Source organism: Piliocolobus tephrosceles, chromosome 5 (genome assembly GCF_002776525.5).
Source record: "Piliocolobus tephrosceles isolate RC106 chromosome 5, ASM277652v3, whole genome shotgun sequence".
Taxonomy (NCBI): Eukaryota; Metazoa; Chordata; class Mammalia; order Primates; family Cercopithecidae; genus Piliocolobus; species Piliocolobus tephrosceles.
Window position 1 is genome coordinate 46,286,679 of NC_045438.1, and position 15,088 is coordinate 46,301,766.

A 15,088-nucleotide genomic window follows, 5' to 3' on the forward strand; every position below is an offset into this window, starting at 1 on the left:
AACAAAAATATTTATCTTAAAAAGCAGGCCAGTTGATGGTGAGATACTTAAAAGTTTGACAAGAGAAGCAATTGTGTAGTATGTGGTGGGTGGAGAGGGTGCTGTATTGCTGTCACTGTATCTACGTAGTGGTTATGTCTATTTTCTCCCGGACAGAAATTTCTTATTATTCAAGACTCTTGTTCATTATAGGGTCAGGGTTTCCACTGGCAAAACGCTTTGTATGAAACCTAGCCAAACATAAGACACAGGGAACAAGACACATGGGCCATATGTTCTGCCAGGAGGCCCACTTCACCATCCAAAATGCCTGGCAGTTGTCAGAACTTGCAAGGGGAATTTTGTTTACTTTGTGAGATGCCCACTAGGTTCCAAAGGTCATTTAGGAATACTGTCACACTGTTGCTGGGGAAGAAATGGTCTTCAACTTAAGTGTATCCACCAAACAGGACATTTGTGATCCTAGTATTCATTTTGTATCTATGGTCAATCAATAGCATTCCTTACATTGTAAAATCTCTTCTTTCCAAGAAATACTACTTAAAAATGTCTACTACTAATAAATAGTAGTTTTATGTTTTCCAAATATCTTTTATCCACAAAACAGCTATATGATTAAGCATTATGCATGATATATGGTTTGCTGTGTCTGAGAATCTTGACATAAATACAGTGAAATAACCATTTCAGAAATAAATTTCATATTTCAGAAAATATAAACATTTCAATTAAATAAAAAATTACTCCTCAGTATTGTTTGTTAATGATCAGGGATTTGATAATCAACAATAATATAAAAAGTTTAGAAATAATTGGAACTAGTAGTTCTAAAATTTGAAAATAATGCCTTAATTATTTACACACAGCCATCTTTATTTACATACAAATCCAAAATAGGCAATATGACCTTTTATGCGGAAGTTTCAAAGAGTCACAAGAGAGGGGTGAAGTCTCAGAATATAATAAGCAGATGTTTCAAGGAGGACATGACAGACAACAGGGCAGAAATGTGACAGAAGTCAGAAGAAGAGACAGGAAGCACAAGGCAAATGTGGCAGACACAAATGGTAACAGAAAAAGCAGCGAAGAGCCAACCTAAACATGGCATGAAGCAATGTGAGGACGTCGAGGAGGGATAAAACTTGCCCGCACAATGATACAATATTCAGTCTTATGTTCAAGAAAAGAAAATGTAATTACATGTGCATCTTTTTATCAAAAGGAAATTATCTTTAGTAAATTCTATAATCTTAATTTTTTTTAAAGATGCTTCAGTTAATTCACATGTTCATCAATACCCATGAAAGACAGCGAGAAGTGAGAGCACAATAAACAGTATTTATACACTGATATCCCTGCTCCAACAGCACGGCACATGTAACTGTGCCAATCTCTATCCTGGGTGTCTAGGAAAGTTGCCATAAAATAAACAGGTGTTTGGATTTGATGGGCTCAATGACTCAGTTTCATAGAGGTTGTGCTGTTTACTGGTAGCTAGAGCAATCACTTCCTTAACCTCTCTGCACAAAACCTGACACAGCAGTTCTTTCTTATGCCAGTTCCTTGTACTGTGATGCATGCTTTTACCTAAGGGTGAGCCACCTCTTCTTAGCCACAAAGGCCATCTGTGGCCCTTGAGATGCTGTGGCCAGAGGAAGAGAATGAAGAGAAAAAAGGAAGGGCTAAGAAAGACTATCTTTATGGGAAGGAAAGGAGAAACTATAGGAGTGGGAAGAAAGGCAGAGAGAGGGACTGGGAAGGAGCGTAGCTCTCAGTGTTGCAGGCAGGATAAAGAGTAACTGTCAAATGACTCAGGGCTGCACCGTAAGTCACCTACTTCTTCATTCAGTAACTCTTAGGCATTTGCTTTAAAAATACAGTCCTCCCTCAGTATCTGTGAGGGACTGACTGCTTCCAAAACCCCTGTGGATATCAAAATCCCAGGATGCTCAAGGCCCTTGTATAAAATAATGTCGTACTTACATATAACATACACACATCCTCCTGTATACTTTAAATCATCTCCAGATTACCTCATGTAATCCCTACACATCATTTCATTTGCGTGGATTCAACGTAAACTCAGCATGCTGCAAATTCAAGTTCTCCTCTTTAGAACTTCATGGAATTTTTCCTTTTCTAAATATTTTTGATCTATGGTTGGCTATATCCACAAACACACAGGGCTGACTGTAAAATGTATTCAGGGGATTCACCGATAGGGAACAGGACTAGATGATCCTTAGGTCATGATGCTCTCATGACGTATCCTTGCCTATTCTGTTCCTCCCATACTGTTCTGCACTTCCGTCCTGTTTGTTCACCCTCTCACTTTTCTTCTTTCACTGCTGCACCTTTCGCTGGCACCCCCTGGAACTTGTATATCATGAAACAAATTGTTTCATATTTTCTACCTCTTGTAGAAATACTGCTCTTCACTTCCCTGCTCTAATTAGAACCTGGCTATCCTCTAAACATACTGGTCTCTCAGCAGCCCTTTTGAAAGAAGGATTTGAGTGTTGCATTTGACTGCTGGTACACAAACGCAGGTTTCAGAGCATTAGTTCTCATTGGTATAACAAATTCCATTTTTTGAGCCTCCTGAAGCCCAGTTATCCCAACTCTACTCTTTGCTATATTTACTGAACCCTATCCTACATTCACTAAGAACTTTGGTGCCTAATTTACTCTATACCTCAACTCTAGATATTACATACCGTCTGTCTGGACAACTCATCCAAAATTCAGGTCTCACTGTTTAATCTTCTAGCATCTTTTCTTCTCCATCTCACTTGAGTTACCTAACTTCTACAGTCACATCTGGCAGACCTGTCCTCTCTGGAATGACTATGATTTCCCATTCTCAGATAAGAACATCTATGTTTATATCTTTTGTGCTCAATAGATATTTGACTTCAATGAAACCTCTACTTTCTATACATCAACATTCTCCTTCTTTTCAAGAAACTTGTATTACAAATTATCCTTTCTCCTATATCTTCAGTCTATCCTTTTTTTTCACGGGAGATTAAACACGCTCAAGAATCTTTTGTCTTAAACAAAACAACCAAAAAAAAGTGATGTCTTTCTGTACTCATATCTTCTGGTTACAATTCTGCTTCTATCTCACAGTTAAATTTATGAAACAGTTGGGCATTTTTTGTACTTGTTGACTTCCTGCTCATCCCTCAATCCCTCCCAATCTGCTTTCTGCCTCTACATTTGTGTTAAAAGAGCTCCTTCTAAAGTCATCAGTGACCTCATTAGACAAACTAGTCCACACTGTAGTTGATCCACCTTCAGAACTACCGCCTCCTTACCGAAGCAGAGCTTCCCTGTGGCCTTTATTGCCAGCATACCCCACTGGATTGCCTGTCCCTGGTTGCTCCTTCTCATTTTCCAGCCCTCCCAACTTGATTCAATCTTTTAAAGTTAAGGACTTCATAGGATGCGATCTGAAGTAAACTTTTCTGTTAGTGACTCTGAATTTTGTGTCTCCAGCTCCACATATCAACACTTTCCTGGATAGTTCTACTTGGATGTCTTAGGCACCTTAAATATGGTATGTCTAAATGTATCTTCTTCCAAATGCCTTATATCACCCACCTGCTTATTCACATCAGAAACCAGGGGTGATCTACGATATCTCCTTCACTAATGCTGCCAACATTCTCTTACTATCTTTACTTTAAACACGTCTAGAATATACGCACGTCTCTCCATTTCTACTGCCATCACCCAAATCATTGGCTGCCATCTGCCAAATCATCTGCTCCATTGGCCTATATGTCTGTTTTGGTACCAGTACCATTCTGTTTTGGTTACTGTAGTCTTGTAGTATAGTTTGAAATCAGGTAGTGTGATGCCTCCAGCTTTGTTCTTTTGTAGTGCTTATCACAATTATAACATATTATTTGTTAACATCTGTGATTCTTGCCCTAATTAAAACTCCTTCACCAATCTCCACAAGAGTAGTAACCATATCTGTTTTATTTATGTGTATGCTGCGTCTATGAGGCCTAGAACACCACCTGTGTCCAATATGTATGTGTGGAATGAATGGATGAACGCTTATTCTAACTGTGGGATTCTGCTTATCCCAATAGACTAAAGAGCAATATGACTGATATTTGCAGGTTTTACTCAAATAACAGTGAAAAAGAGCAATTAAAAGTTGTTTAATGCAACTACAGTTTTCTTGGGAGAAGGGTACCCTAATAACTGCCTAACTACTGGTAGTGAATTTCAACTTATAGCTGATTCTGCTTACAAAACACATTACTTAAAAGTGAAAAGAGAGTATCAAAAACTCAGAAGAAGGAATAAAGAATACTTCATCTTGCTTAAGAGTCAACCTCACCATTCTCTAATTCTCATTCTCTGATTATTCCTTAAAGCCTACATTTGCTACTACATTTAGATACTGATGTGTCTTTTGTTTAAGTCTGGTTAGAGAAAAAATATTAAAAAAGCATATTTAAGGAAAAGAAAGAACAAAATAGTCTTGGCTTTTTATTAAATACCCCATAAAAGCAGTAAATCCAATTACAGATTTCATCTGGATATCAAGCATGGAAAAAAATTAGGAAAATAAAGCCAAAATTTGGCTTTACCCTGAAATAGCAATCCATGCTGTTTAAAAAGCACATTACATCTATCTTGTAGTTGTTTTCATTAGCCAATTTATTTTATCCTTCTGTTTAGACACATCCTTTTTTCCTTAGATCCAGGGCTGAGTAAAAGAATGAGGAAAACTCTTACTTTAAATAAATCTCTAATGTAACCAGACCTCTATCTACTTGTGGTGGATAGTAATATTATAGAGGATGATAGGAAACTGGAATTTTAAGCTGTTACATTTTAGCCACAGTGTACATGACTATCGCTATTATGTTTGAATAAGCGTTCTGTGTTCCTCTCACAATAAAAAATTAGATGGTTAAGCTGAGGCTTTCAGGCAGTATATCTATGGACAACAGTGGCATCTACCTATTCACTGTCATGCTTGTTCTGATGTTCATGCTTTCTTAATCAGATACTGCTTCCTATATTATGTTGCCTTACCTATGCTTCTACGTGTTCCTGACCTACTTTACCTTCACAGGGATATCCTCCTCCTGGTTTGCTTTCTCTGAGGTGAAGACATATGAGATTTCTTTGTGAGATGTGGTCTGGCGGCAGATTGCACACTTAATGGAGCTTCTGTGAGATCCCACGCTGTATTGTTCAATAATTATAGAAATGCATTCATTGCAGAAACAGTGACCACAGGTTAGTACTGCCCACTAAAAAGAAAACAGAACAAGCCTTAGTGCTATCAAAGATGCCTTACAACTTAGAAGTATATCAAAAGGAGAAGAGAATCACAATTTTTCTTCCCCAAAATTTTATGACATTAATATTCTTTGTGATAAACCAAGTTGTGCCTTTAATTTTTTATTCCAAAGTAAGCTTTCATAATCTTCAGTTGTGTTCATCCTAAAAGTGAACATGATAGTCATTGTAGAAAGGTGGTGTTCTCATTTCTGTATTTGGGAAGAACGTAAATCAGTCCTTCAGCACTCTAACAATAGATATAACAGAGGGACTCAGAATATTAATTTGGAGATAATATCATACTCGACATATTCCATTTAGTTTAAAAAATAGATTTATATTTTCACAATTAAAGCACTTATATAGAAAATAATTATGGGTTAGTTAGTATCTCAAATTTATTTTGAAAGTGGTTCTGGTTATTTTTAAAAAAATACAACCAAAAAGAAATTATTATTATTTTTTAGACAGTCTCGGTCTGTCACCCAGGCTGGAGTGCAAATGACGCAGTCTTGGCTCACTGCAACCTTGCAACCTCCACCTCCAGGGTTCAAGCGATTTTCCTCCCTCAGCCTCCCGAGTAGCTGGGATTACAAGTGCTCGCTGCCACGACTGGCTAATTTTTGTATTTTTAGTAGACAGGGGTTTCACCACATTGACCAGACTGGTCTTGAACTCCTGACCCCATGATCTACCTGCCTTGGCATAGGATTACAGGTGTGAGCCACCACACTTGGCCAAAAAGAAATTTTTAAGGAAACCCCTTGTCCTATCTGGGAAAAATAAAATAATCCTCTCTGAATCTCTGTAACATACCATGGAGACTTTTGCCCTCTTTGGCAATGAGAGATGTAAAAGAGCAATAGATTTAGTCTAGGTGTAAGTTCTAAAAGCTATGGCATCTTAGAAATGTAGATTTAACTTTTTTCATCTGGTAAAAACAATAAGAAAAACTGACTGTCTTTTGAGTCACAAAACTTTTAAATCGTTAAGCTACTTTTTTTTTTTTTTTTTTTAGGATTTGCACATGTATGGAAAGAAAGTATGAGGCTGGCCCACTTGAGGTTCTTTGCTGAATCAACTAAGATGCTCTTAGGAAAAGAATTCACATTGAAAGAAGAGAAATTGAGGTATATAAGCTTGGTTTTAAAACCACTATTGGCCGGGCGCAGTGGCTCAAGCCTGTAATCCCAGCACTTTGGGAGGCCGAGACGGGCGGATCACGAGGTCAGGAGATCGAGACCATCCTGGCTAACACGGTGAAACCCCATCTCTACTAAAAAATACAAAAACTAGCCGGGCGAGGTGGCGGGTGCCTGTAGTCCCAGCTACTCGGGAGGCTGAGGCAGGAGAATGGCATAAACCCGGGAGGCGGAGCTTGCAGTGAGCTGAGATCCGGCCACTGCACTCCAGCCTGGGCGACAGAGCGAGACTCCGTCTCAAAAAAAAAACCACTATTTTGCCTATTATCAGCTAATACTATTCCTACTGTTCTCTAGCTGCACCTCTGCCAGAGTCCACAGGAGTTAAGACTAATGAAACCAAAGAGCTGTTTTACTAGCATTTTTGTATGACACAGAGCAGCACTATACCATACTTTATGTACCTCTAGCGCCACTGGGTACTCTATTAGAAAGGAGTTTTGTGACTCAATGGAGCTCAAAATGGACCAACTAAATGTCAAGACAGGTCCACCTACATGTGCAATGGAGAAGAAGCAACGAGATACCTGGCACCTGAGCATTAGGAGTGACAGGAAGCTGACTGACCCAAACAGAAGAGACAAATGGCAATGCCTCCAGGAGTATCAGCTGGTATATATGAGTCATCTCTGATAGATTCTAATTTAATAGCTCTAAATTAGAAGAAGGGGAGAACTGGGGAGCCAAAAAGGAAAAAAATATACAGCTACTATACATTGTGAGTATGAACAGGGCTTGAAAAGTAGTTTTGTTACTATTATTGAAATCCAGTATGGTCTTCTAGGTTATGCTAGAATTAAATGAACTAATGTATATGAAAGAACTTTAAAAACCGAAAATGTTTAAGACAAAATGAAATAAAATGTCTGAGACAATCTAGCTGCATAAATCTTATCAAAACTAAAAGCAAAAAAGACTACTTTATGTCATGATTTCTTCCATTTTTATCACAACTTTTATCACAGTTTCATCACTGACTTTTGTCAGAAGCCACCAGCATTTGTACACTACTATTTGCTCAGTTTCCAATGTAGCATCTTTCCCTTTAAGATGTATTACCACATATTCCTGTGATCTCACCTTCTCCACCAATCTTGGAAACTAAAAGGTACTTTCTTCTTGATTATTACTGGTCAGAATATGGAATGCATATATTTACCTTTCAACTCTCGGTTCCATAGAAAAAACCAGCCAAGAATATCTCTACTTCTTCAACAATAATAAGCTTATCTTTCAAATTTTCAAGGGCAATGAATATTCTGATATAGATACATAGATTTATCATAGAAAGCAGAAACGTGTATTTTCATAAATTGCAGTTCTCCTAGAGGAGAGTATGTTTATGAACATTATGTATACTAATATTCACAAAGAAATATATTTAAGTGGTCTACCAAAATCACATCTAAATTTCCGTAGGAGAGATTAATTTGTACTCTAAAGTACAAGTATTACGAGATATTAATACTGGCAAGTAAGAACTATATTCTATACTAATGTAATACCTTAAGTAAATCTATGTGTGTTATATTACATTTCTGTATAATTACTGAATAACTATATTAACCTGACAAAGTCAAATTACTGGACACAACCTTGTGACTGGAAACAATGTTCGAAACTATGAATCTTTAATGAAAAAGATGGGGTCATTCTAGAAATATTTTTTCACTTGCCATTTCAAAAAAGCATTGCTCAAATATCTAACCCTAAGCATGTCACCTAACCTCTAGTGCTATCTTTAAGATGATGGTAATACTTGCCTTTCATAGAAACTAGTGGTGGGAAAAACGAGAGAGAGCGAAAGAAAAATTTTATGTAGAAACCTTGGAAAACCATAAGGTATTTTATAAATGCATCTGATGTTTATTATAATTTTACCTGTTTTCCCAGCTGTCGAGCACAGATTGGACAAGGTTCTGGATTAATACCTCCTGATGTTTTGTCTTGAGACTATTCAAAAAAGAATTAAAAAATACATTAGTTACATTTTTACATATAAAACCTGATCCATGTTTTGTAACTCATTTATGGAAATGAATACCGGCAATTACAATTTACATAATCTAACAACGTAGATGACCCATCAATATATTACCTAACATTATTATTCCTGAGACTTACTTACAAAGATCATTTATTCAAGGAGTGGAAAAAAAAAAAAAGAACAATTTTAATCATATAGATTGAATATCCTTAATCCAAAATCCAAAATCTGATGCTCCAAAATCCAAACTATTTGAGTGCTGACATGACAATCAAGGTAAACGCTCATCGGAGCATTTCAGGTAACAGATTTTCAGATAAGGCATCTAAACAAATTGAATCAATGAATTATTCTTTTCCTTTATTAATTATTGATTTTTATAAGTAAATCCATAATGTACGTATATATTTTACAGTTCCATAATGTTCATTTGATCTTACCATATAGAGTCCGTTTCGTTTTACTATGTTGTCCAGTTTTCCTTTTTACATATAATAAATCATCTACAAATTTAGTGACTTAAAACAAACATGTTTCCCATGAAACTACAGGAGATTTGGGGATGGGCTGAGTTGGCTGGGGTTGGATGGTCTATGAAGGCCTCATGCTCATGTTTGGCAGTTGGTAGGCTATCTGTTCTGCAGGGAGGGCTGAGCTGAGGGTTCTGCTGCTCAAGAAGGTAAACTAGGCTTTTTCAGATAGTCTCACCGAGTTCCAAAGGGCAACAAGAATGGAAGGGTCATTGCTGTAGCACTTTGTAAATAATCTACTATAATTCACAATAGCTCTTCTTTTCCAATATATCAATAAAGAGTTGACATTTATATAAACGGTGAGATTATAAATATTTTAGGCCTTGTGGGCCATATGATCTGTGTTGTAACTACTCAATTCTGCTACTGTGGCATGAATGCAGCCACAGACAATAGGTAAATGAATGAGTATGGCTCTATTCCAATAAAACTTTACTTACGAAAAAAGGTAGTGGGATGAATTTTTCCCATGCATGATAATTTGCAGATCCTTAAGTTAAACAAGTTATAAATTTTCCTCTAAGCACTGTCACATATTTTTACTTTCACTCAGTTCAGAGCATTCTCTAACCTCCATTTTGACTTCTTCTTTGACCCACGGGTTATTCGGAAGTATCCTGTCAATTTCTAAACTTTTAGGGATTTATCTAGTTACTTTTCCATTACTGATTTCTGGTTTAAATTCCTCTTCAGTCAGAAAACATGCTCTCACATACTTTTAAGAACTGCTTTTTGAATTAGCATAAGGTCTATTTTGATAAATGTTTCATGTACACCTAAAAAATATGCATTCTGAAGTTGTTGGGTATAGTGGTCTGTGTCAATTGGGTCATATTTGTTCATTAGTGTTCAAATGATCAATAGCCTTACGGACTTTTTTGTCCATTCTTCTGGAGCAATCTTATAATAGTTTACCTCTGCTTACCTCCTTCCTTTGTGCTACTGACAAATATTTTAGTTCTATATATGTCGTATAACCCATAAGACAGCATTGTTGCTTTTAAATAGTCAATATCCTTGCATATTTATCCACGTATTTAAGCTTTTGCTCTTCATTCCTTACTGTAATTGCATCCTTCAATCTGAAATAATTTTCCTTCAATCCAAAGAAGCTCCTTTAATACTTATTGTGATGTGGGTTTATTGGAGATGACTTCTTTCAGTTTATGTTTGTCTGAAAATATCTTCATTTCACTTTTTTTAAAAAAGGAATTTTTCATTAAGTATAGAACTTTAGCTTGGCTGTTTTTTTCTTTTAGCAGTTTGAAGATGTTCCAATGTCAACTGGTTAAACTATGGAAACACTGAAACATCTCTAAAGATGAAAAGAAAACTATCTCTATGTAGTCACCAGTTTTATTAGTGCTCCTTTGTAAGTATTAAGTGTTTTATCTCTCAACTTTTTTTATTTCTATTTTTCATTATTTTTGGTTTCCCGCAGTTTGACTATGATGTACCTAGGCAGTATTTTGTTGTCTTCTTTACTTATTCTGCTTAGTGTTTCTTAACTTCTTGAATCTTGAAGTCATTTGTCATACTTTTATCAGTTTTAGAAAATTCTCAGCCATTATCTCTTCAAGCTCCTGTCCCATTCTCTTCCTCTTGAACTTCAATTACAAGTATGCTAGATCTATGAAATTACAAGTATGCTAGATCAAACAACTGTGTCTCAAATCTCTTTTGCCCTATTTTGCTCTTTTTCTATCTATGCCACTTCAAATTGAGTATTTTCTATTGTACTGTACCTGAGTTCATGAATCCTGTTTTTTTCTGTGTCTGGTTTCCATTCAAAGAGTTTTTGATTTCAGATACTGTATTTTTACAGTTCTATAATGTTCATTTAATCCTACCGTGTAGATTCCAGTTCATTTTATCTATGTTGTCCAGTTTTCCTTTTCCTTTCTTTCATATACAGGTTGAGCATTCCAAATCCAAAAATCTGTAATCTAGAACACTCTAAAATCACAAACTTTTTGAGTGCTGATACAATACTCAAAGGAAATGCTCACTGGAGCATTTCAAGTTTTGGATTTGAGATGTTTAACCCACATAAAATTGTTGATAGATATTGTTAAAATGTTTTTAGGAAAAGCTTATATAAATTTATATTTCCATTGGTAATGCATAAAATGCATCCATCCCCTGCCCTTTTTCACCACTGGGGTGTGTAATCATTTAAAATATCTGTGCCTACTTATTGGCAGAAAATAGCACCCGTGTAATTTGATTTTTCCATCATTATAGATTAAATGCTTTTTCTTTTATTAATAGCCAAATGGATTTTCTTAGGTAGATTATTTATATCCTTAAAATTTTAGGTTTTAAAAAATATTTTAACATATAAACAATGACGTACAAGATAACTGTCTTTTTATTTTGACTATCATATTTAAAGTATAGAAATCTTACATTTAGAAAACTTATGCCTAGGAATGTCGAGACAACATTTTTCCTTAGTGTTTTTTTTTTTTTTTTTTTTTTTTTTTTTTTTGGTGTCTTGCTCTGTCCCCTAGGCTGGAGTGCAATGGCGTGATCTCAACTCACTGCAACCTCTGCTTCCCAGGTTCAAGTGATTCTCCTGCCTCAGCCTCCCGAGTAGCTGGGATTACAGGCGTGTGCTACCATGCCGGTTAATTTTTTGTATCTTTAGTAGAGACGGGGTTTCACCATGTTGGTCAGCATGGTCTCAAACTCCTTGGCCTCCCAAAGTGCTGAGCCACCACGCCCAGCCTAAGTGTTATCTTCTTAATGTTAGCAATTTGCATGAAACTTTTAAATTTTTTTCTTCTTTTTACCTTTCAGAGTAAGTGTTGGTAATCATAACAATAATAAGGATCTTAATAATATTAATAGCAGCAAAAACCGAGAAAGTGCTTAACAGAGCAGAAACTACTCTGGCATTTTACATATATTAATTCACATAATCCTCAAGACAGCCCTATACTATAAAGTAGTGTTGATATCATTCTCATTTTACTGATGATGCAAGGAAAAGTGAATAACTTAAATAAAGTCACATATCTAGAAAATAGTGCAGTCACGATTCAAAATTGGGCTGTCCGGATCCAAAGTCTATCTTCAGTCACCATGCTATATCTATAATGAATGTCTAACTTTTCATTTTGTCTGAGATTTACTGATTCACTTTAAATATATGTTATGCCAGTTTCCAGAAGAATTCAAATCTATAGCTTGTCCTCACTTGCCCTATCCAAATATTTACTACCCTATCTTGTCCCTAGAAGGTTCTCTGTCAACTAGCAAAATATGAATGCCTGCAATAAAATGAAATTATATTTAATCAATGACCCACCAATTCATCAGTGTTCAATATAATACTTAGATTACAACTCAGAACATGTTTTGAATTATACTTAATATTTGAAGTCTACCTTTATTACCATGTACTCTGATTTAGTAGCTTTCCAAACACACTTCACAATTTCAAATAACAAATTACAAAATATTTTTGTATTTACAAATGAATGCATGTGTATAAATTGTATTATGCTATTTTCACCAAGAGATACATTGTAATACTTTTACTATTCAAGGCTTTGAACTATAGTCCATTTACATTGTTCTCTACTGTACAATGCATGCCTTCTATATCATCTGCATAATATAATTTCTATAGATAACAATATTCTTCTGTGATCTCTGTAGCTATTGTAGAGACACAGTGTTCGGACTCATATAACACAAAATATTAATTTAAAAAATTTGCACCATTATGAAAGGAGTCACTAAAATCATTTATGATAATACAGCATAGGAAAAAGTAGCATGTCTTAAAAACAATACCTTCTCCAAATTAGTTAGGTAAAGAAGCTGCCCAAGTTTTTTCTGAAGCTGTGATGTAGCAACAGCTTTATCATTTAGTAGTTTTATTCGGTTTTGTTCTACCTAAAGAAAATAAAAATAAAAACTTCTTTATTCTTTCAGAAAGAAAGTTAAATTATATTAAATATGAACAATTCTCCAGTAATACAAATGTATTTTGTTTTTTAAAAAAACCCATTTACATTCTAAAACACAAGTTTTCAAAATAGATACTAGATAATATATTTCAAATGACTTTTTTTTTCTTTCAAATAGGAAATGTCCCTATGTACCTGAAGTTAGATAAAAAATAAACTCAAATTCTATTATGTACCATTTTTTTCAGTAATACATCCATGGAATAAAGAAAAGTTAAATGATTTGTTGCTCTGGCCTCAGTGATTTCATGAAATCCAGGAAAGAATTTCTCTGCCCTTCTTTCCTCTGCCCCCCTGGTAGAATACAGCAGACAGAGAAGGAACACTCAAACAAGAATTTATTTTCTCAGAAAAACTTATTCAGAATTCACATTTAAGTGAGATAGTATATAATGAATATATCTAAATTTTTCCAAGTTACAGTCTCCAAGCTGTACAGAAAGACTTAAAGCACTAAACAAATAAGAAATAATAATGAATTATAAAGGAAATAATATATTTTAATGGAGAATAAAAAAGATTGGTGGAGTAATGTTTTTAAACCTGACTTACAAAGACAAATTTATTAGAAGGTAAAGTTGTTAATATTAGTTCATCATTAGCAAAAGAAACACTGCAAAAGAAAAGGCTTCAGTTGTTTTTAAGGAAGATTTTTCTACTTCTGATAAAACTAAGGTAACAGAAAATGTCTAAAAAGTGACTGAGAATATCTATTGGTCTTAATAGCACATACAAGGTTTTAAACTCAAAAACAGATGAACGTGCAACCTGGAGAGAAACAAGATGTACCAAAATGCTAAGCATGTATTAGATATGAAATTGCTCATCTTCGACCATTTTTGATCTACAAAGACAATTTTCTATGGGTCAAATTAAAAATGGAGATTAAATACACACTTATAGTAGAGCTCAGTGCCCTGATTCTGCCTCTTCTATGGGTCTCTGATATCTGTGACATCTGCTTGCTGTTCCCTATTCTGTGATTTACTTGCCAATTACCTCGTGTGGTTCAATGATATGAAGAACAGGCGGATTAGGCTTTGGCTCCCTAGGATCACGCACTCTTAGTCGTTCTGTAGCCATTGCAAGTTCATCAACAGCAGACACACGATTCCTCAGAGCCATCCAATATTCATGAAGCAACTGAACAGAAAAGACAAACACAGTGGTAAAGCATGTAATTAAAACTGGTTAAAACCACCAAGATGTGCCTTAAGCAAACATCTTCAATGACATCTCACATTTTTTCACTATGTGTCTAAAACAAGTAGTTCCTGGGGTCATTTTTAGAATGAAATGTGAATGAAAAAATCTCTATAGGACACTGCCTCTTTAGATTCTCAGGAACAGAATACAAAGATTTCTTGGTAGGACCAAAAATCTTTATAAAGTCCAATTGTAGGCTGCCAGAATCTCTTCTCTGTTTCATTTTTTTAAATTGTTTTTATTGTAACATATTTCACATATTCAACTATGTATAAATGGTATGAAGAATACTAAAATATACAATCAAGTACCCACCATCTAATTTAAGAAAGAATAATATGAATTCCTTAGAAAGGCTCTGCATGTTCTTTCTCAACTGTATCACTCTTTCCTCACACATCCCTCCTTCAATACCCAACCATGGAGCAATTCTGAATTGTACTTATCCTGCTACACTTTTCACTGAACTTATAGTATATGAAACATATTCTTAATAATTCAGTTATATATGTTTCTGAAATTCACAGAAATGGTATCAATCAGTATGCATTTTTTGACAGGCTCTCTTCACTGACTTTACATTTTCAGGTAGATCTGGTGGATATGTATAGCAGGACCTCATTCAAGTAGCTCTTCTGTGAAAAGGTCTGCAAAGTTATGCACAAAAAAAATGTACCAAGACCTGGGAGAACTGCAAAATAAGCTCTCTTCTGGACAAAGGGCATGTGGCCAAACTGAGTCGAAAGGAAGAATACAAGGGAAACTGCACATCGTACATAACACTTCTTCCAAGGCTTACTGTAATTGTGTTAATCTGCTTTGTATTCACAAGAGTAATGTGTGAGAAAAAAATTATTATAAACC

At 35.3% G+C, this 15,088-nt stretch overlaps 1 protein-coding gene across 8 annotated transcripts in view; it reads right to left on the minus strand.

Annotated features, from left to right (window-relative positions):
* SHPRH (SNF2 histone linker PHD RING helicase) overlaps positions 1-15,088 on the minus strand; it is an 80,951-nt gene that overhangs the window by 19,828 nt on the left and 46,035 nt on the right. For all 8 annotated transcript variants that reach the window (XR_002726876.1, XM_023194768.2, XM_023194771.2 and 5 more), the window contains 4 exons: positions 14,018-14,161; positions 12,843-12,944; positions 8,400-8,471; positions 5,097-5,285 (listed from right to left, as the gene is read on the minus strand). Coding sequence is in view for 7 of the 8 variants with exons in the window: in XM_023194768.2 (XP_023050536.1) it covers positions 5,097-5,285; positions 8,400-8,471; positions 12,843-12,944; positions 14,018-14,161 (507 nt within the window). In the remaining variant the exon portion in view is untranslated. The remainder of the gene's footprint in view (positions 1-5,096; positions 5,286-8,399; positions 8,472-12,842; positions 12,945-14,017; positions 14,162-15,088) is intronic.